This window comes from Anabrus simplex, chromosome 2, assembly GCF_040414725.1.
Source record: "Anabrus simplex isolate iqAnaSimp1 chromosome 2, ASM4041472v1, whole genome shotgun sequence".
In the NCBI taxonomy this organism is placed as follows: Eukaryota; Metazoa; Arthropoda; class Insecta; order Orthoptera; family Tettigoniidae; genus Anabrus; species Anabrus simplex.
In genome coordinates, this window is record NC_090266.1 from 610,618,049 (window position 1) to 610,640,578 (window position 22,530).

General features: G+C 39.8%; 1 protein-coding gene across 5 annotated transcripts in view; it reads left to right on the forward strand.

Annotated features, from left to right (window-relative positions):
• LOC136864256 (ribitol-5-phosphate xylosyltransferase 1) overlaps positions 1-17,896 on the forward strand; it is a 36,354-nt gene extending 18,458 nt beyond the window's left edge. For 4 of the 5 annotated variants that reach the window (XM_067141006.2, XM_067141004.2, XM_067141000.2 and 1 more), the window contains exon 4: positions 16,652-17,896. In XM_067141006.2, coding sequence (XP_066997107.2) covers positions 16,652-17,051 — 400 coding nt within the window. In that variant the 3' untranslated portion in view covers positions 17,052-17,896. The remainder of the gene's footprint in view (positions 1-16,651) is intronic. The other variant, XM_067141001.2, reaches the window with a different exon arrangement.
• Positions 17,897-22,530: the final 4,634 nt, after the last annotated feature.

Sequence of the window (22,530 nt, forward strand, 5' to 3'; positions counted from 1 at the left end):
TTTCACAAACATTGTCTTCTTCTTCCCCATGAGCTTGGTTGTTTGCAACACCACCAGGACATTTCCTTTTACATTGGAAAGATTTTCAAAATATTCCCTCCACCTGTACAGTGATTCCCTGGGATCTATTATGAGTTCACCTGAATTACCCAAAACAGTGTTCATTTCCTTTTACCCCCCCCTTCCAAGATTTTTTTTATTACTGTCCAGAAGGGTTTCCCTACTGCTTGACCTAGCCTTTCCAGGTTATTACCAAAATCTTCCTACGACTTCTTTTTGGATTCAAACCGAGCTCGCTAGCTGCAGTCGCTTAAGTACAGCCAGTATCCAGTATTCGGGGGATAGTGGATTCGAACCCCACTGTCGGCAGCCCTGAAGATGGTCTTTTCCGTGGTTTCCCCATTTTCTCACGAGGCAAATGCTGGGGCTGTACCTTAATTAAGGGCCCGGATGCTTCCTTCCTATTCCTAGGCCTTTCCTATCCCATCGTTGCTATAAGACCTATCTGTGTCGGTGCGATGTAAAACAAATAGCAAAAAATAGCTTTTTGGATTCAACAACTATTTGTTTCGCTCTGTTTCTTTCATCTCCGTCCAATACCCTGTCTGGATAGGCCCCTGTTTTGAGCCATTTCTGATAAGCCTTCTTTTTATGGTTACAAGCTGCTCTCACTTCATCATTCCACCAAGATGTTCGCTTTATCCCATCTTTACCTACAGTCATTCCTAGGCATTTCCTTGCTGTTCCTACTACAGCATCCCTGTATGCCACCCATTCTCTTTCTGTACCCTGAACCTGCTTATTGTCCACTGTTTCAAAACTTCTCACTAATCATATCCATGTACTTCTGTCGAATTTCCTCGTCCTGGAGATTTTCTACCCTTATTCGTTTGCGGACATATTTCACTTTCCTTATCTTAGACCTAGAGACACTTAATTTACTACAGATCAGATATCGAAAAATCCCCAGAAAAAACCTGTACATTCTTAAGACTTCCTGAATTCGAAGTTGGTTAAGATGTAGCGTATTATGGATCTGGTACCCCTAGCATCCCATGTGTAGCGGTGAATAGCCTTATGCTTGAAGAATGTATTCGTAACTGCTAAACCCATACTAGCATAGAAGTCCAACAAACGCTTCCCATTCCCATTAGCTTCTATATCATCCCCACATTTACCAATCACCCTTTCGTATCCATCAGTTCTATTTCCAACTCTCACATTGAAATCGCCCATTAACTTTATCCTATCCTTGCTGTTGACCCTGACTACAATGTCGCTCAATGCTTCATAAAACTTGTCAACTTCATCCTCATCTGCACCCTCACATGGTGAATACACTGAGACAATTCTCGTCCTAATTCTTCCCACTGCCAAATCTACCCACAGCATTCACTCATTTACGTGCCTAACAGAAACTATGGTGCGTGCAATAGTATTCCTGATAAACAGTCCTGCCCCATACTCTGCCCTTCCCTTTTTAACACCCATCAAGTACACTTTATAATCTCCTCTCTCTTCCTCGTTATCCCCCCTTACCCGAATATCACTTACTGCTAGTACATCCAGATGCATTCTCTTTGCTGACTTAGCCAGTTCTACTTTCTTTCTTCCATAAGCCTCATTAATATTCATAACTCCCCATTGAATTCTATTTCGTTCGCCAACTTGTTTCCAAGGAGTCCCTTGCCTGTGAAATGAGATTGGGACTCCTTTATTCCCTTAGGTCCGAGGCTTGCTAACATGTTCTCAGCCCAGTAAATTGATGAAGCAGGATGCTATCCTACTTACACATAGTCTAAGTGAGGATCTCTCCTCCAACAGGTTAGGGACCACGGTGGATTTTATAGTCCTAGCCGCCTGAGCACAAGGAGGGCCATGACTCAGAATATGTCCAAGAAGCCCACTCCCATTCCATAGCAACTGGTATCCCAACTCTCAGGACCACTTACTAGGCCACTCAGCCATTGCCCATGGTTCACGAACTGGGTTATGACTACAGTAACCTCCTACAGAAAAAAATGAAAAAGTAAAATTAAAATATCTTACTTGCCTGTACGATATAAGAGCCTTCCAAAATTATTTGGATAGGCTGAAATACCCACTGGTTCTTATGTGCACTCTGTGAATTACAATTACTGATGTAAAATTGGATCTTCTAGGCACTAGCTCTACTTAGCAACCATCCCTTACTGTACTCGCTGACTCCACTTCACAGTCAGTGAATGATAGAGCCTTTGTCACTACAACTTTGATAACACAGGCCTACAGTGGCATTCTGATAAATGGGGTTAAAAGTCTTGTTGTGAGTTTCACAAATAGGAAAAGTCCTCTCAGTTTTAATTACTGCGTTAATGGGGTGAAAGTTCCTTTTGGGGATCATTGTAAGTATCTAGGTGTTAATATAAGGAAAGATCTTCATTGGGGTAATCACATAAGTGGGATTGTAAATAAAGGGTACCGATCTCTGCACATGGTTATGAGGGTGTTTAGGGGTTGTAGTAAGGATGTAAAGGAGAGTGCATATAAGTCTCTGGTAAGACCCCAACTAGAGTATGGTTCCAGTGTATGGGACCCTCACCAGGATTACCTGATTCAAGAACTGGAAAAAATCCAAAGAAAAGCAGCTCGATTTGTTCTGAGTGATTTCCGACAAAAAAGTAGCGTTACAAAAATGTTGCAATGTTTGGGTTGGGAAGAACTGAGAGAAAGAAGAAGAGCTGCTCGACTAAGTGGTATGTGATTGAAATAATAACAATAAGTTATTTTGTATTGATTAGGTGGTCTAATAAATAACTTATTGTTATTATTTCAATCAAATATCATCAATACGGACCAAAAATGATATTTATTACATGTAAGTGGTATGTTCCGAGCTGTCAGCGGAGAGATGGCGTGGAATGACATTAGTAGACGAATAAGTTTAAATGGCGTTTATAAAAGTAGGAAAGATCACAATATGAAGATAAAGTTGGAATTCAAGAGGACAAACTGGGGCAAATATTCATTTATAGGAAGGGGAGTTAGGGATTGGAATAACTTACCAAGGGAGATGTTCAATAAATTTCCAATTTCTTTGAAATCATTTAGGAAAAGGCTAGGAAAGCAACAGATAGGGAATCTGCCACCTGGGGACTGCCCTAAATGCAGATCAGTATTGATTGATTGAAGTTAATTCGAGCAGGTGGTCATATTTTCATAATAGACCATGATTCACAAAATCTTAGTGTGAGAATTAGGGACAAGATCTTTATGCATTGAAAACTATTAAAATATGTGTACAGTTATGCACTACAAATGTAGAAAATTGGCATTAAAAATTGAAAAATATGCACTTAAGTGTAGGCCAGTTTTATTCATTCACTTTATACCTGTATCATTCACTGCAGAAAGATGCATTACAATAGATAAGTGCAGGTTTCTCAATTTTTTCTGGGGACAAATTATGTCTATAGTGTGTCAAGGTAAGTTTATAGGCTGTGAATGACCTTTCTACAGCAACTGCAGTGCTGGGACAAAATTTATACACTGGCACCGACGGTTCTAAACGTTCATCTATCAAAGACACCTTGATTCCACTCAGGTACTGACTAATAATTTGAATCTGCTTTAGTCCTCGGATATTTTGGTTTACACGTTATTTCTTCAGGAATGATTGTAGAACTGGATTGTTTAATTTATTCTAAGGAATATTGCTGTATACTAAAGCCTTATAAATATGAGCTGAAAATGTATTAAGTGGAGGCTTCATTTCTACATGCGTAAGTAGTAGTTGTGTATTGTTCTTCTTTCCCTCCTTTGCTGTAATATGTGCAGTCATTTTTGCATGTCGTACAAGTTGAAATTTCTTTTCACATTTCATTTCCTTCGGGCATACTTGACAATAGAAGACAACACCATGAGTTGAATAATCACTATTACCTGTCACCCACGGATTTAATTATTACTTTATGCTGCTCTTCTCTTGGGGCATTTTGAGTAAAGGATATGCATACTAAGTATAAAGTAACACATTAACTTAAGAAACTCCTCACAAAACTAACCCCTGGCTACACTCTGCCCAGATGGTGGAAGGAATGTCCCATCCCATCCCTTTCTTGAAATAGCCAGGCAGCCTGCTTGCATGAAATATTGTTACCTGTTACTCAGAAAGTTGCGTACAAAGGATGTCCAACACACAGGCGAAACCAATTTTGTTTGGGATGTTTTAAATTATACTTCATTTCATATGTAAATGCTGAAATATGATGTTATCTTTAGAATATGTAATAAATCCAAGAAAGCCAAGAAATATGTATTTTCAAAAATCTGGCCCCTATATGTAACAGTCTCTAGATTTTTTATTTTGACTGTCACTGACAATGGCCAACTTGTTGGAGAGGTCAAAGCAAGGAGAAACACAGTCTAGATGAAATGGCGAACAACAACCAGAGGATGAAAGATCATCTCAAATCAAAATTTATTATCCAAACTGTTGCACTGTATGGTTGTGAATGTTGGCCAACTACAACTGCAGCAGAATGTCAACTAGACATCATGGAGACTCAAATGCAGAGGCATTACTAGACTGGATCACATCTCCAGTAAAATAATCACGGAAAGATTTGGTGCTGCACTGATTCAGAATAAAATGTTGAGAGCCGTCTTCAGTGGTTAGGGCATAACACTAAGGACAAGAGCAGATAGTATTGGGAAGATGGGTTGTACTTCAGAAGTGATCAGCAGGGGACTAAAGGGATGACCTAAACAACAATTGGCCTGTACTTCTCACAAAGATCTGAAGCATGCCAGTCTCCACACAGACATGGCCCAGGGCAGAACTAAATGGAGACATCAAATCTATTTAGAGGAACCCGCCACTGTGCAGGACAAATGCTGAAGGAAAAGAAACAAAAATTACTTACATTTATTTTTTACAAACATTTCCACTTTAAAAGCAGTTGCCTGTTCTCGGATGCCACATATTCCTATCCTCCCAGTCTCCTTCGGAGAGATCTCTCTTTCCATAACTTTACCTATTGTTCCCCTCCAGTTGCCGTTGGTCACCCTTGACATCATCTCCGGGTGGAGACAGTTGAGCAAACACTGTGCCATCGTTGTTCCTCCATCCGTCGGACATGTCCATACCATCTCAGTGCTCTAGCATCAATCCTATCCATAACTGGTTCTTCCTTATCCATCGCTATTCTTACATATTCATTTCTCAGCCGATCCATATGGGTAACTTTCATGCTCCACCGAAACACATCCATTTCCACAGCCTCAATCTTCCCACTTTATCTCTCATTGAGTGTCCAACACTCCAAGCCATATTCAGGACGATTTCAACCACAACACGCAGCACCACTTTCTTTGTTCATCTGTAAATGTGCCGATTCCAAAAGATCCCATTTAAAGATCTAATGGCTACCCTTGCTTGACTCAACCTGTGAGATATATCCACATCACATTGGCCAGTCATGTCCATTAGTGAACTCAAGTATTTAAACACATCCACATTTTTCACCTGGCCGAACTTAAAATTCAAATCCTCTCCTTGCTCACCTTCCATAACAAGATATAATATTTTATCTATATTGACCGCTAATCACCATTGTCTATAAGGATCCACTAACTTTCTCATTTCATACATGGCATCATCCCTATCCAGAGCCAGAATTACAAAAACTAATTTAAATAAAAATGTTTAAGGACAAATGCAGTATTTACATACATCTTCATTATAGACTATTATGTCTTTCAGCTTTCAGTCTGAAAGCCTCTGTGAATTAACCAAATGCCTCTGTAATATTTTATTTACAGCTAGCTCTGAGACCTCCTTTAGTTCCATCCTTAGGTCATTAAAACCTGAGTCTAGCCATCATTGCCTTAGTGTCCTGCTCCATGGCTAAATGGTTAGCGTGTTAGCCTTTGGTCACAGGGGCCCCGGGTTAGATTCCCAGCAGAGTAAGGAATTTTAACCATCATTGATTAATTTCTCTGGAACGGGGGCTGGGTGTTTGTGTCGTCTTCATCATCATTTCATCCTCATCATGACGCACAGGTCGCCTACGGGAGTCAAATCAAAAGACCTGCACCTGGCGAGCCAAACATGTCCTCGGACACTCCTGGCACTAAAAGCCATCATTTCATTGCCTTAGTCTTCCTCTGCTTCTCTTACCCTCCTTGGCTGAGTCCGTTATTTTCGTAGATAACCTATCCTCCACTATTTGCCTCGCATGACTCCACCACGGAAGCTGGTTTATACACATAGCCTCATCCGGTTGAGTTCATTCATAACTCGGGCTTTATCTCCTCATTCCAAGTATCATCGTGCCATTTTTCCCACATGTTTGTACCAGTAATCATTCCCAGTACTTTCTTGCCTACTACTTCCAACTTAAGTATATGATATCCTGAGTCCATCTAGCTTTCACTCCCACACAGCAAAGTCAGTCTCAAAACAGACCAATGTTAAGATATTCTCATCTGAGAGTTCACTTCCTTCTTACAGAACACCACTGATTTCACTAAGTTTTCAACATCTTGATTCAATTTCACTTGCTTTACTACCATACTGGTAGCCGGCCCCGTGTAGTAGGGATAGCATAAATTGTAGGTAGGTACTAATATTATTAGTCAACAAGCTAATGTGTGCAAAAAATGGTAGAGTGACAAGAGCCCTTGCCCTTGAGGATTGTAGCGGTTCTTTGTTGTGCGTAGGCAGGTGTTCCTTGGTGCTTGTTTATATTTACAAGATATGAGCACTCTGCAAGTCTGGATGGACCCAACAGAATATCAATTGTTCACGAAAGGATTCTTCACCATCCACAGATCCGACAAATTTTGGTCAGGTCCTTGGACTGACTTGACAATTGAACAGGTATTGATGCTTTCAGTGAAGAGCCAGGGTGGCCAAAGCCATGGCAGAGGTATCTCTACAAGTGTGCTCTCTTGTTGGACGGGCGGGATGGTATATATGCTGAATATATGTGAAGAGGTAGAAGGGTATTGGGATATTTCCTCCACAACAAGTGAACATTATGTCGATATGTGACCTACGCAAATTGCACGAGATACCTCTGACGTGAAAAAACTGAAAGCCTGGTCCAATAAGCATCCATCATTCCCATCAATAGATAAACTCGTATCCATCAGCAGTGGCACTGTAGGTAGCCCCCACATAAATTGCCACACTGCCTGAGAAGAAGGACTAAAAGTGGTGAACCGAATTATTGGAAAAACTTTTAGGAATGTCAGCTTCTCTAGGAAAGAAAAAGTCCTCTCTTTGGGAACGCCTACCACCTCTCCCAGCGTGTGTTTATCATGAAACAGTCAGACCTACAGTTGAAGGCCCACTTCACATACGAGCTCGCTCCATATCCAATGGCCCTATTTTCCAACGAAGGGATGCATAAAGGCATAAAATCAGCTTTCGACGCTGCCTTCCCCCAAGCCACAGAGAACATCAGTGTGCAGACAAAAACATTTGCTGTCGTCGATGGAGGATACCTCGGCAATACAGTCGTGGGGCATCGGAATGATTTGGTACGGCCATCACAGCAAGCTACATATTTAACCACTTTGGGAGAAATGTGTGTAGCCTTTGACGGCCATCCTGAGGATGGCGCCCAAAAGAGCACCAAATTTGCAGAGCGATCACGACGGTATTCTGCAGCATCAGCGGAAATTGTGTTTGACGCATCGACCATCATCACAGTCCCCCAAGAGAACATGCTCTTGAATGACAAAAACAAGGTTTGTCTCATTAAGCATCTCTGTTCTGCTTTTGTTCTCGAGGGGATTGAGACAAAAATATCAAAAGAAGACTCAGACCGCGATATCGTCGTGACTGCTCTGCAAAAAAGTACCTCCAATGACCACGTCATGATCTTTGGAGAGGATGTTGATTTGCTCATGCTCCACTGCAGTCTATGATCCACTAAAACAAACGTATACTTCCAGAGGAGTGGCAGAGGTGAGGCGGGTTGCGTCCAATTCTCCACCAGCTGATTCAACCAAGAGGAAGTGGAGCTACCACCTGGATTTGAACTTTTCATTCACGCATTTACTGGGTGCGACACCACCTCTGCCCTCTTCTGGCAGGGGAAGATGAAAATATGGGGCCACTTCAGACAAAATCAAGCCCTTAGTGGACCAAGCAAGAGTTTTCCTCCAGACAGATGCCATACATCAACAAGTCATAGCAGCCAGTGACAAGTGCGTAATTGCCCCATATAGAGGAGACGAAAGGACAGACACCCTCAACGATGTATGCTTCCGTACTTTTGTGAAGACAGCAGCCAACGCCAAAGCAAATCTGGCCCATTTGCCCCCAACCATAGTGGCTGCATCGTATCACCACTACCACACATACCACCAGGTGCAAAAGTGGTTGGGAGTGGAGAAAGAGGCCACCGACTGGGGTTGGGAATTGACCTCGGCTGGATTCATCCCCATTACCAGTCGGCAAGCTCCTGCCCCCTCAGAGCTCTAAAACTCCTCTCTTGCAAATGCAAGAAGGGGTGCAGAGGTGGCTGCACTTGCCTGAAAGCAGGGCTCAGATGTTCTGTGATGTGTGCTATCTGCTCTGGGGAAACGTGCCAGAATGCTGCCCATATCACTGAAGAGGATGACGATGACGAGCCTCAAGACAACCCTGACGATCCATCAATACTGGAGTACCTACCTATAGGGGTCGAAGACCTACCTGTTGAAGAGAGCAACGAAAGTGATGGCTCGGGGCCATCAAAAACAAGGCAACGAGTTTGACTATGTGTCTAATTCGATTGATTGATTGATTGATTGATTGATTGATTGATTGATTGATTGATTGATTGATTGATTGATTTACTGTACTTTTGATTACTTATGTTTATATTAAATACATTTCACCGTTTTTGTAAATGATTACATGCCTTCTTTTTCATTACCAAACCAAAAAACAAAAGATAGAAAAGGTTATGGAACATTTCTAGGAAAATGCGATTTTACCTTATATGGGTTTTTTGAGATTTTGAGAGAACTATGAGGCCTACAGACCCCGCTCTGCACTTAATTTAAAGCTAATTAAATTGCCTACAAATTATATTCTACAAGTTCTCCTCGTAGGATCAATGGTTTCGACGCAATTTTGGTCTAAAGAAGGTCTAAAACTAAAATTTTCAATTTTTTGAAAAACTGGCCTATTTTCAAAGTGCCGTAATTCGGTAACCAATTGACCTACAGAGCTCCGGTTGGGCTTAATTTGTCACAAATTTAATGCTCGTAAAAACATATGGAGTAGCTTCAATGAAAAATGCGTGGATTGGGAGATATACAACAGAATCTGAAACAAGTCCAAAAATTTTGCGGTTTTTCGTGTGTAAAATGTTTTCCACAACTTTTTGAGAGTTGCAAACTTGGATGTACATAGCCCTAATGGGTCCAAACAACATACTAAAAAAATCAGAGATACATCATATTTTGTTAATTTGTCGATTTTGACCGGCCTATAGTGAACCTGAAATATTTGTCATGAATGAGCAAATTTATAATTCCAATATAAATGGTCCGTAATTGGGAATTATAAACTTATGAGTAAAAGGATGTGAAAAATGAAGGAGGGGGGATTGTGCCTCGTGGGTGGGTTTTTATGACTTTATTTTGTTACAGTAAGAAAGAGGATTTGGGGGGGGGGGGGGGGGGCTTTACGTCCTAAGTAAGCTGTTACACACTCATTCATCTTTATCATTTCACGAGTGAGTCTGAAACCTATTTCTGTTACCACTGCAACCCTGGTTTTAAGGGAGAAAAGTATTGTATTGTAACACAGGCTGACCATGTTCAGTGTAGACCTGATGCATGAAAATGTACTGCAGGTGCGGGATTTGTACAGTGGAGTTCATATAATTGGCAAATAAATGTGTATTGTATGGCAAATATTAGGCAGAAGTGTATTGAGTATTATACGTGAATATCTTGAATTTTATCCCATAAAACACTCTTTATGCAACACATCTCCCACCAGTGAAGATAAGTTAATATGCTTGAAATTCTGTTACCAGGTAATGCAATTAATTAATGACCATCAGGCCTGATGAAGAATCTTTTGATATGTGATGAAGCTCACTTCACCGGGCTAGTTGGCCGTGAGGTTAGGAGCGCGCAGCTGTGAGCTCGCATTTGGGAGATAGTGGGTTTGAACCCCACTGTCGGCAGCCCTGAAAATGGTTTCCTGTGGTTTCCCATTTTCACACCAGGCAAATGCTGGGGCTGTACATTAATTAAGTCCATGGCCGCTTTCTTCCCATTCCTAGGCTTTTCCTGTCCCATCGTCACCATAAGACCTATCTGTCTCGGTGCGACGTAAAAAATAAAAAAAATAAAAAAAAAAGCTCACTTCCATTTCAGTAGAATTTCAGTTATTGGGCTGCTGTGAATCTCTGCAAACTTTATCAGCATCCTTATTATCCCCAAGTAACACTGGGTATGTTGTATTGGGTATCAAAGTAATCAGACTGTATCTCTTTGAGAATGAATCTAGAATATTTGTTACCGGGCAAGTTGGCCGTGCGCGTAGAGGCGCGCGGCTGTGAGCTTGCATCCGGGAGATAGTAGGTTCGAATCCCACTATTGGCCGCCCTGAAGATGGCATTTTCACACCAGGCAAATGCTGGGGCCGTACCTTAATTAAGGCCACGGCCGCTTCCTTCCAACTCCTAGGCCTTTCCTATCCCATCGTCGCCATAAGACCTATCTGTGTTGGTGCGACGTAAAGCCTCTAGCAAAAAAATAATATTTGTTACTATGAATTCTGAGTGCTGCAGGTACATGTTTGTAACATTTCTCTTGTCAAATGTGTGTGATACTGAGGAACATAAAAATCTCTGAATTCAACAAAGTGGCAAAAATTAGCAGGATAATTTTGCTGAATTAGATTCCTGAGTGACTGCCATGTCAGAGATATTCCAGAGCCACCACTCTCATGAGACCTTACAGCCCCTGTCTTTTGCCATTGGGGCTATCTGAACAGTAACGTTTACAACCAGAGCTGACAAATCAGCAATATAGAAGTAAACACATCAGTGAGGAAATGGATATGATACAGCGCAAGGTATTAGGACAAGTAATGACTAACTTTCATAGCCAAATACAACAGTGCATTTAAAACATTCCAGGAACTGTAGTCTTCAATTATATATTCGTAATTAAATATTTTCACTTTAAAATCTGTTTCTGTCAGACCATGTATACACCACTTTCATCCTAAAATTCCCTTCTCAGCCTTTGTCTTCTCATTGTGAATACCTTCTTGCTATTTCTCCCAACAGTATACAATTAGATGATGATGATGATGATGCTTGTTGTTTAAAGGGGTCTAAGGTCATCGGCCCCATTTACAATTGGAACTGGTGTTGCTACCTTCATCACTGTTATATCCTACTTATGAATAATATATGATTCCCCTGGTCCCTTTAAGTAAGGCCAGTTTGAATTTCACACTGTGTACATATAATTTGATGTAAGAACTCTCTTCCTTCTCACAAAACTTGCACCGTTGATTGCAATTGTGAACTTAACTCTATTAGCTTTCCCACCAGGCTGAGTAGCTCAGACAGTACAGTATTTTCTTTCTGAGCTTATGTATGCAGGCTCAATCCTGGCTCAGTATTCTGATATTTGAAGAATATCAGTAGATTTATACACAAAAAAGAACCCATGCGAGACAAAATTCTGCCACATTGGTGTCTCCAAAAACTGTTAAAGTAGTTATTGGGATGTAAAACCAGTAACATTATAGCTTTCCTACTCCTTGATTTGATTTCTCTCACTATTTATGGGAACATTTTCTGGTCCACCTGCTCCAACTTTGATTCCTGTGTGACATTTATTCTGTTTGAATCTCTTCCTTAACATAATCACTTCACCCTTGAAAATGAGGATTTTCATTCCATGTTGACTTCTCTTTATATTAGAGTAAGTTTTCAACAGGTATGCTGTTACATCTGTAGAAGCAAAACTGGAAGCAAGATTTCATCCTAATTGAATCTCACTCCACCATTTTATGATTTTCAGTGATTTATCTGAACAAAACGAAACAAACCAAACCCCATGGCGTAACAGCCCTGAAGGGCCATGGTCTACCAAGCGTCCGCTGTTTAGCCCGAAGGCCTACAGTTGTGTGGTTGGTAAAATAAATCCACTCATCCATTATTCGTGGCTTTCTAGATTGGGGTCGCTATTTCACCATCAGATAGCTCCTCAGTTCTAATCATGCGGGCTGAGTGGACCTCGAACCAGCCCTCAGATCCAGGTAAAAATCCCTGACCTGGCCAGGAATCAAACCCGGGGCCTCTGGGTAAGAGGCAGGCACACTACCCTTACACCACGGGGCCAGCAGTGATTTATCTAGGCATGAACAAAATGGGTGAATGTTTATAGCCTTGTCTTACTCCTGTTAATACTCTGAACCTAAAACTCATTCTACCATTGAATCTTTCTGTAATCTGATTATCAGTATGATTTTTTTTTTAATCGCCTGTATTAACCTGCTTTTAAATCATAATCCCTCTATGCAGAAATCTTCTCAAGTGGTAGTCTTTTCATATGACTTCTCTAGGTCTATAAAATATAAACACAGCTGTCTGCTCCTCTTGAAGCATTTCTTAATTGTTTTGTTCATATTGAAAATCTGAGCCTAGCTACCCATTTGTGGTCTTAAATCTTAAATTACATGTCTTGTTTTAAATTTTATTGTCTACCAGAGATTGCAGTCTCCTCTCCCTGATGCCTCCAGACACATTCATATACAAATCAAAGTAGTAATCCTTGATGGTTTTAAAAAGCCTTCCTATACCCTTACTTGAATTTTGCTGTGATTTCAGCTTCTTTTAATTTTCATTCAGGGTTTACCTTTTACTCTGGTGCTATGTTTAACAATTACTAGCCAGATTGAATCTGCTGTTCTGTCCAATTGCTTGATTATTGTGATTCCAGTTCTATCTTTGTTCCCAACTCACTGAATTCTAATACCCTGTCTTTTTTTACATTCATCATGTTTACTAAATATTCCTTTCATAAATTCTTGGTGTACAATGAGTTCACCTTACATACCCAAAAAATTATTCATATCTCTGTCGCTTCTGTATCTACACAGTCAACTTGCATTGTTATGACCACATTCTACATTTGACGTCTGCAGCTATGAAGTACACCATGTGTCATGAGCTGGCACAGTGGGCATGTAAGGTGCAAGATATATCGTCTATACTCATATCGGTTTTCCGTGGTTTCCTATTTTCACACCAAGTAAATGCTGGGGCTGTACCTTAATTAAGGCCATGGCCGCTTCCTTCCCATTCCTAGGCCTTTCCTGTCCCATTGTCGCCATAAGACCTATTTGTGTCGGTGCGATGTAAAGCAAATAGCAAAAAAAAAAAAAAAAAAAAATGTATCATTACAACAGGAAGTGGGCACACAGGCCAGGAACAGATATTGTATATGCTGAAAACTGCGTGTTTCATGTCAACCCTTGCAATAGCTCACTTGGCAGAAGCACGATGGGAGTTGTGGTAGTGGACGGTGGTTGAAGATTCAAATCACACGCAAGTATTTTTTATTTTCCCCCCAATTGCCTGGGATATAGTCATGTTGCTTCCCTCAGACTTTCTTGCCTGTTCCTTCCAAACTTCCCATCCCCTACAAGGCCTGTGCTTACTGTAGCAGATGAGGCACCCTGGGCAAGATACTGGTCCTTCTCCCCAGTTGTATCCCCGACCAAATTTCTCACGCTCAAGGACACTGCCCTTGCGGTGGAGGAGGTGGAATCCGTCACCGAGTCCAAGGGAAAAACCACCCCTTGTAGGTAAACAGATTAAGTAAATAATAAATATACTAATCAGTCTGTGGAAGTTATCACGTATGCAACTTTACCACATCCCAGGCAATTGGCAGCAAAATAAATAATTTTAAAAAATTTGTGTGGGATTCAAACCTTCGATCACCGTCCCCTACCACATCTCCCACCGCGTCTCTGCCTTGTGAGCTACTACGAGGCTTGACATGTAGTGCGCAGTTTCCAGCATATACTATACCTGTTCGTGATCTGTGTGTGCATCTCCTGTTATAAGGTACGTATTCTTCGCATCTGTGCTCGCTTTACATGTTCATTTGGTTTACTCACAACGAGTTAATTGTGGCACTCATGATTCCTTCTGGCTTTAAGCCCGTAACCACACATCTTGTTATATTACCAATGTTTTGGGGAGAGGGACTGATATAATTCAGAATTGTAGTAAACATGACAGGATGCATAAAACTAAACTACAAGGAACTGGTGAATCAACCTGATATATAGATAGAGTAATAAATATGTTACAAGATTGTGAGCAACTGCAAAAAGACCTTGACAATGTTGTGAGATGGGCAGCATGAAATTGTATGATGATAAACGGGTTTAAAAGTCAGGTTGTGAGTTTCACTAATAGGAAAAGTCCTCCAAGTTATAATTACTGCATTGATGGGAGAACATTTCTAATGGAGATCACTGTAAGTCCCTAGGTGTTAATATAAGGAAAGATCTTCATTGGGGTAATCACATAAATGGGATTGTAAATAAAGGGTACAGATCTCTGCACATGGTAATGAGGTATTTAGGCATTGTTGTAATGATATAAAGGTGAGGGCATATACAACCTGTGACAATAAAGTTTGGTGAATAGTCCTGTACTATCAACACAGATGAACAATGCACGACAGTTACCTTACTGTCCTTTGAAATAGTCCCCTCCCATAACTATGCACTGCTGAGATCGGCAATACATGTACTGGAAATTTTGCAAGAAGGCTTCCGTTGGGATGGTGTTCAAAAGCCTCGTCACGTTTCGTTGGATGTCAGGAATATCGTCAAATCTCTTTCCTTTCAAAGGTGATGAGCATCGTTTTGATGCGTGACTTTTCGGCTCTGACCTTTTTCCGATGAGGGGATCCCTGAGAACGCCATTCCATGCTTTGCCGTTTCGTTTCAGGGTCGTACCTGAGACACCAGGTTTCATCCTCAGTGACAGTACAGTTCAAGAAATTTGGTGTCGCATCCTCCGTTTCAACGAAATCCTGTGAAGCCTCTAAACGTGCCTGCTTCTGATCGTCCGTCAAGTGATGTGGCACAAGACGAGAACACGTTTTCCTCTTCCCTAACTTCTGGGTAACGATTTGTTGCACGGATTCACGGTTAATCTGCAGTTCATCCACGATCATGCACACAGTTAATCGCCAGTTGTTCGTGATTAATGTCCTCAACTTCTCAATGTTTTCGTCGCTGACAGCGGTTGCCGGTCTTCCACTACGGGGGTTGTCAGAAACGCTTTCCTGGCCTCCTCGAAAATGAGCGAACCACTCGTACACACACTTCAAGGACAGTGCTTGGTCTTCATAAACGCGTACCAACATCGCATATGTTTCTTTCGGTGTCTTGCCAAGCTTAAAACAAAACTGTACATTGATCTTTTGTTCGTTTATGTTCCAGTTCGCAATTCAGAACCAACGCACTAAACACGCATTGTGTCAAACAGGTCTTCCACGCACGCACGCACACACACACACACACACACGATGCTCAATTGAACAACGTTGGGAGCAGGTGGTTAAAACCTGCTGCTACGCAGATGCAGCATTGTCTCTCACCATTGTTGCCGGATCGAACGTTCTGGCTTCATTCACCGAACTTTATTGTCCCAGGTTGTATAATTCTCTGGTAAGACTCCAACTAGTGTATGGGGCCCTGATCAGGATTGGGTGATTTGCAACAAAATAGTAGCGTTACGAAAATGATGCAAAGTTTGGGCAGGGAAGACTTCGGAGAAAGGAAACGAGCCACCCGTCTAAGTGGTGTGTCCTGAACTGTCAGTGGTGAGATGGCATGGAATTACATCAATAGATGAACAGGTTTGAGTTGTGTTTTTAAAAGTAGGAAAGATTACAATGTGAAGATAAAGTTGGGAATTCAAGAAGTCAAATTGGGGCAAATATTTGTTTATAAGGAGGGGAGTTAGGGATGGAATAATTTACCAAGGGGTTCAATAAATTTCCAAATTCTTTGCAATTATTTAAGAAATGACTAGGTAAACAACAGATAGGAAATCTGCCACCTAAGTGACTGCCCTAATTGTAGGTCATTGGTGTTTGATTGCGTGATTGACACACTTATGTAATATGCTATGAGCGAGTTGGCCCTGCGGTTAGGGGCATACAGTTGTGAGCTTGAATTCAAGAGATAGTGGGCTCATATTCCATTGTCGGTAGCCCTTAAGTATGTTTTCTGGGGTTTCCCACTTTCACACCAGGCACTTTCCTGTCCATTGTCGCCAAAAGACCTATGTGTGTCGGTGTGACGTAAAGCCAGTTGTAAAAACAAATTTAACCTTGGGGAAGATAAGACACTGTACATTCCCTTAATTTGACTGTTTCCTGTGCACAGTCATTTTTGTGCTTTACACTTTATGTTGATAATATTTGGGCATATATTGTCTTATACATTTCTTTTCACATCACAGCCTGTTTTCATTTGGTTTCCAGTTGTTAACCATTTTTTCACACACATGTTTATTATATGTATATGCAGCATACTAATTTGTTATTGTCCTGCCTGCAGTTTTAGTTTTAATCAGGTTATATCTGCAATTTCTTGTTGTAGATGGCCTCCAGCAGAAACTACAGAATCTCTGAATACTTACATGAAGTCGTTATTGAATTCTGATCTTACTTTGAGTCCTGTTGGAAAAAATAGTGAGTGCTACAGAATCTATGAAGCCATGTCATTGGGAAGTGTACCAGTGGTTGAGGATGTTATCACTCCTGGAAACTGTGATGCGTCTTCAACATCTCCTCTGCGACTATTAAAGTATTATAATGCACCATTGATTTATGTAAAGGATTGGCATGACTTACCTCAGATACTTCTACGCGAGGCTCGCCTTACACGGGAAGAGAAAGTGAAGAGAAGAATTGCTGTGATCGAGTGGTATAGCAAGTTTAAAAGAGATTTACGCAGCACATTTTTAAATGTAATTCAGAAGACATTTTTTAATAAATAAATAATTTAATATTCATATGGTGGTGTGGCCTAATGTATTTAATTTCCTTGAAGATTATCATCTAATCAATCTAAATTCACTATATGTCGTCATATTCCAAAAGTATATTGTATTGCTTTTGATAGAGCTATGTTCTGACATGATTGTAAATCCTTCATGAATAACATGAGAAAATGCATAGATAAGTTGTCTGTTGGAAAGAGGTGACATCTCACTTAAATATTATAATAATAATAATAATAATAATAATAATAATAATAATAATAATAATAATAGTCATAATCATAATCATAATAAATAATAATCAGAATAATCAGCAGTCTTGAAATAAATCTTAAAGCTGTTGTACAAGAAGCCTTTCTCTCATTTCTGTTGGAATTCAAGTTTGGAGAAGGATTCATTGTGTTCTACTATATTTCCAATCTCTTGGCAGGGAATGTTAGAGAAATCTATCCTTGAACATGCATATGGTACATTCAGGCCACAACCATAAGTTAATATCCCATCTTCTTTTATACTGGGTACATCTCCTTATCTGTTCTAGCAAGTTCTTTTGCCCGTTATCTTATAATTCTGGGATAATCTTACCTCATTGTACTACAACATCCACAAAGCAACAACCTTAAATCTATGTTGTTATGCCATCTCTATAAGCCTACTCATAAAAATTAACTGGGGCACCTTTCTGTAACCATCATAAATGATGGGAAATTTCTTTTTTCTTGCATATTCAAGGAAATCTCTAGATGATGCTTATGCATTTTCTTATTTCTAAACTCATGTATTACATATATATTTAGTGTTATTAAAATGGTCAAAATCTGGGACATGTAAAACAAAAAATTAAAAGAAAAACATGTGTAAATGAAACTAATGTGTATCCAGTATTCTATAGATTTAATTACTTTCTTCCTCAGTCTTTAAAGTTTTACCAAATAATAATAATAATAATAATAATAATAATAATGAAATTTTGAAAATATTTAATGCAGGGTAGGAGACAGGGATCTGCGCCCAGATGGCCTTCACTTAAATCGCAGTGGTACATATAAGTTAGGAAACTTGTTTAGAAGGTTTATAGGCAGGTACATTCAGGGAAATGGGGTGGCCTAGGGAGCTGTGTTAAGCGAACAGGGAAGTGGAAATCAAGTAGGGACGACATAAAAATGTTAGTGCTCAACTATAGAAGCATTGTAAACAAAGGAATCTAATTAAGTAATTTAATAGATATATACTTACCAGATATTGTAATAGGAGTTGAATCATGGCTGAGAAATGATATAATGGATGCAGAGATATTCTCACGGAACTGGAGTGTGTATTGTAGAGATAGGATATGAATGGTAGGAGGGGGGAGTATTAATTCTGGTGAAAGAATAATTTGTAAGCTACGAAAAAGTTAAGGATAAAAAACATGAAATTCTGGGTGTAAGGCTCTTCTCTAAAGATAATAGGCAACTTGATGCCTTTGGAGTGTACAGATCGGGAGAGGGTAGCGCTGACGCTGATTCAGAATTATTTGATAAGATAATCAGCTATGTTGGAAATTATATGGAAAGGAATGTGATAGTAGCAGGTGATCTCAATTCACCAAATGTCAATTAGGAAGATAATGCAAAGCATGACCAACAAACGGCAAATAAGTTAATATGGGAAGGGCACCTGATTCAGAAAGTGATGGAGCCAACAAGTGGGAAAAATATTTTGGATGTGGTGCTGATAAAAGCAGATGAGCTCTGTAGAGAAACCGAAGTAATAGATGGTATTAGTGATCACGAAGCTGCTTTTGTCGTAGTTAAAAATAAGTGTGAAAGAAAGGAAGGTATTAAAATTAGGACTATTAGGCAGTACCATATGCCTGATAAAACAGGCATGAGGCAGTTTTTAAAAAGTAACTATGATCGCTGGAAAATGGTAAATAAAAATGTAAACAGACTCTGGGATGGGTTTAAACAAATACAGTAGAGACAATACACGACACTGAGCGAGATATCGAGGGATAGCTATTGGAGCTCACTCTAGCGGATAGACCTGTACGGTACTGATTCTGTCATAAGAGCACGTGCATTTTTGTGTGAAGTTTTCGGTGTTATTTATGCGTTCTCAGTGAATTGACATAATTAAATAGTAGCGTGTATCATTCCTTCATATCTCCTCTCAACATGAGGGGAAAGGTATGTGCTGTGTTTGGCTACAGTAATTACGAAGTAGAGAAAAATGCGCGGTCGTTCTTCAGGTTCCCTCGTGACAAGAACATGTAAGTAATATTGTGTTTGCATATATATTCTTCCAGTGACAGAGATTTTTATAGTACTTCATAATCTTCTGACCTGCTCGACCCATGTTTTAACGGGCTTAAAATATAATATGCATATTTTATTGTATAGTGCAGCAGTTAACCTTCAATACCGATGTGTTGTTGTAGGTGTGATCTGTGGGTTTTGAAATGTCACAGAAGCGATTTGGATAAAGTGTACAAGAAAGAAGGGACGTTACGTTTATATAAAAATTATAAGATCTGTTCAGATCATTTCCAGGCCCGCGACTTTAAAAATCCTCGACTATACAGCTATATGTTATATTTTTACTCTAATTGCACGTTAATATTCCTCAAAGCATCACTATCGACAACATTTTCAAACTTTTCTTTCTTTTATCCCTCTTCTCAGATTAAAGTCGGGATTTTATAGATTTTCTTTCTGTTAGTAGGCTTCATGTTAAGAGGAAAATTGTCCAGCTATTAAATGTTAATTCATTGCATAATATGTGTAAGGAATGTGCCGATATTTTTATTGACAAATGTCTTAAAGTGATGATACAATGTTTTTAAATGAGGAAAAAGACAAATCCAACCGTAAGATTTCAGGCAGATATGATAAAGCTAAAAAAAGTAATGCATAAAGGAAAGATCAAGCCATTTCACAACAGTCCATTTCACACCTTGTTTATATGTCTAATTTCAGTCTTTAAATAATAACCTTTTAAATAATTCTTCATTAATTTATCCAGAATTGCTATAGCAACTTCAAAGTTAATATCTCAATACCACTTTCTTTCTAGACGTAATTTATTTATCCATTTCCGTATATACACTTCCATTGATATTTGAATTTAGCGCGATTTGTTCAGGTCAAGTCACTAGGAGCGCCACCGTCGAATTGTCTCCCATGTTAGCAAGGCGAAATCCGTAAGTGTCGTGTATTGTCTCTACTGTATTTGGTTTAAAGCAATTGTTGAGGAATGTGAAAATAGGTTTGTTCCTTTAAAGGTGGTAAGGATCCACTATATTATAACAGAGAAGTAAAGAGACTAAGAAGAAATAGAGTTAGAAATGGTTGTGGAAGTAAGGAGAAATTGAAGGAACTTACTAGGAAATTGCCGGGCTGAGTGGCTCAGACGGTTAAGGCGCTGCCCTTCTGACCCCAACTTGGCAGGTTCGATCCTGGCTCAGTCCGGTGGTATTTGAAGGTGCTCAAATACGTCAGCCTCGTGTCGGTATATTTACTGGCACGTAAAAGAACTCCCGCGGGACTAAATTCCGGCACCTCGGCGTCTCCGAAAACCGTAAAAGAGCAGTTAGTGGGACGTAAAACAAATAATATTATTATTATTATTATTACTAGGAAATTGAATCTAGCAAAGAAGTGAGCTAAGGATAACATGATGGCAAGCATAATTGGTGGTCATACAAATTTTAGTGAAAAATGGAAGAGTATGTATAGGTATTTTAAGGCAGAAACAGGTTCAAAGAAGGGCATTCCAGGAATCATTAATGAACAAGGGGAGTGTGTATGCGAGGATCTTCAAAAGGCAGAATTATTCAGTCAGCAGTATGTAGAGATTTTTTGTTACAAGGATAATGTCCAGATAGGGGATGTGAGTAATACTAAAGAAGTATTAAAATTTACCTATGATAACAATGACATTTACAGTAAGATACAAAATTTGAAAACTAGAAAAGCAGCTGGAATTGATAAGATTTCTGGGGATACACTAAAGGCAGTGGGTTAGGATATAGTACCATATCTGAAATACTTATTTGATTATTGTTTGGTTGAAGGAGCTATACCAAATGAATGGAGAAGTGCTATAGTAGCCCCTGTGTATAATGGAAAGGGTGATAGAGATAAAGCTGAAAATTACAGGCCAGTCAGTTTGACATGCATTGTATGTAAGCTTTGGGAAAGCATTCTTTCTGATTATATAAGGCATGTTTACAAAATTAATAATTGGTTTGACAGAAGGCAGTTTGGGTTTAGGAAAGGTTATTCCACTGAAGCCCAACTTGTAGGATTCCAGCAAGATGTAGCAGATATCCTGGATTCAGGAGGTCAGTTGGACTGTATTGCGATTGACTTGTCTAAAGGATTTGATAGGGTGGATCATGGGAGACTACTGGCAAAAATATGTGCAATTGGACTTGACAAAAGAGTGACTGAACGGGTGGTTCTGTTTCTAGAAAATAGAACTCAGAGAATTAGAGTAGGTGAAGCTTTATCCGTCCCTGTAAAAATTAAGAGGGATGAATAGAAACCCTATCTATATTGCTGGGCAAAGTCGTGCATTTTAGGAAAATATTTAATGCAGTTTACCCCCCCTACTGATCTCACTCCTATCAAATCTTAATATGCATCTAGTGTTTTAATTTAAAAAATGTAGCTAGGCTGAGAGGCTCAGATGGTGATGCCTCTCTAACCCAAGTTGGTAATTCGATTCTGGCTCAGGACGGTAGTATTTGAAGCTACAGAAATACATCAGCCTCATGTTGGAAGAATAACCAGCATGTAAAAGAACCCCTGCAGTACCAACTTCTGTCACCTTTGTCTCCTAAAACCATAAGAGTAGTTATTGTGACGTAAAAACCATCAACATTATTTTTAATATTTATATGCTCACAATATGGAAAGAGTATCAGTGATCTGACAGGTCATTAAGTGCAGAGATTCAAATGACATGCATATTTAGCGGTTTATAATTTGGTGATTTGATTCAAATATTCACATCTGGGTATACTAGGCTTCATGAATTCTTCTGTGTGCATATGACAGTATATGTCTTTAACTTTTAAAAATAAAAATCTCAAACTTTTATTTTGAGCATTACCCAACTTCGTTAGAAGTACGTAGTAACATGGATGCAACTATAGTTAATAGTATCCAAGAGTGTGTGTTGTGTCTGAGCCTTGTGTTGTCTCATGGAGGAGCCCTACCTCACTCTTATGACTAGATGCTCTTCCCGACACCATCTTGAGTAGTAGGGCAATGTGGATTCGCATAAGAGAGCAAGCCTAACCTCATGGATGGGCCTAACTCACTTTTATAGATAGATGCCCTTCCCGACGCCATCTTGTGTAGTAGGGCAATGGGGATTCGCGGATTTTGCCGACACCATCTTGAGTAGTAGGGCAATGGGAATTCGCATAAGCGAGCACACCTAACCACATGGTGGAGCCTAATTACACATGGCCTAATTTTACAGT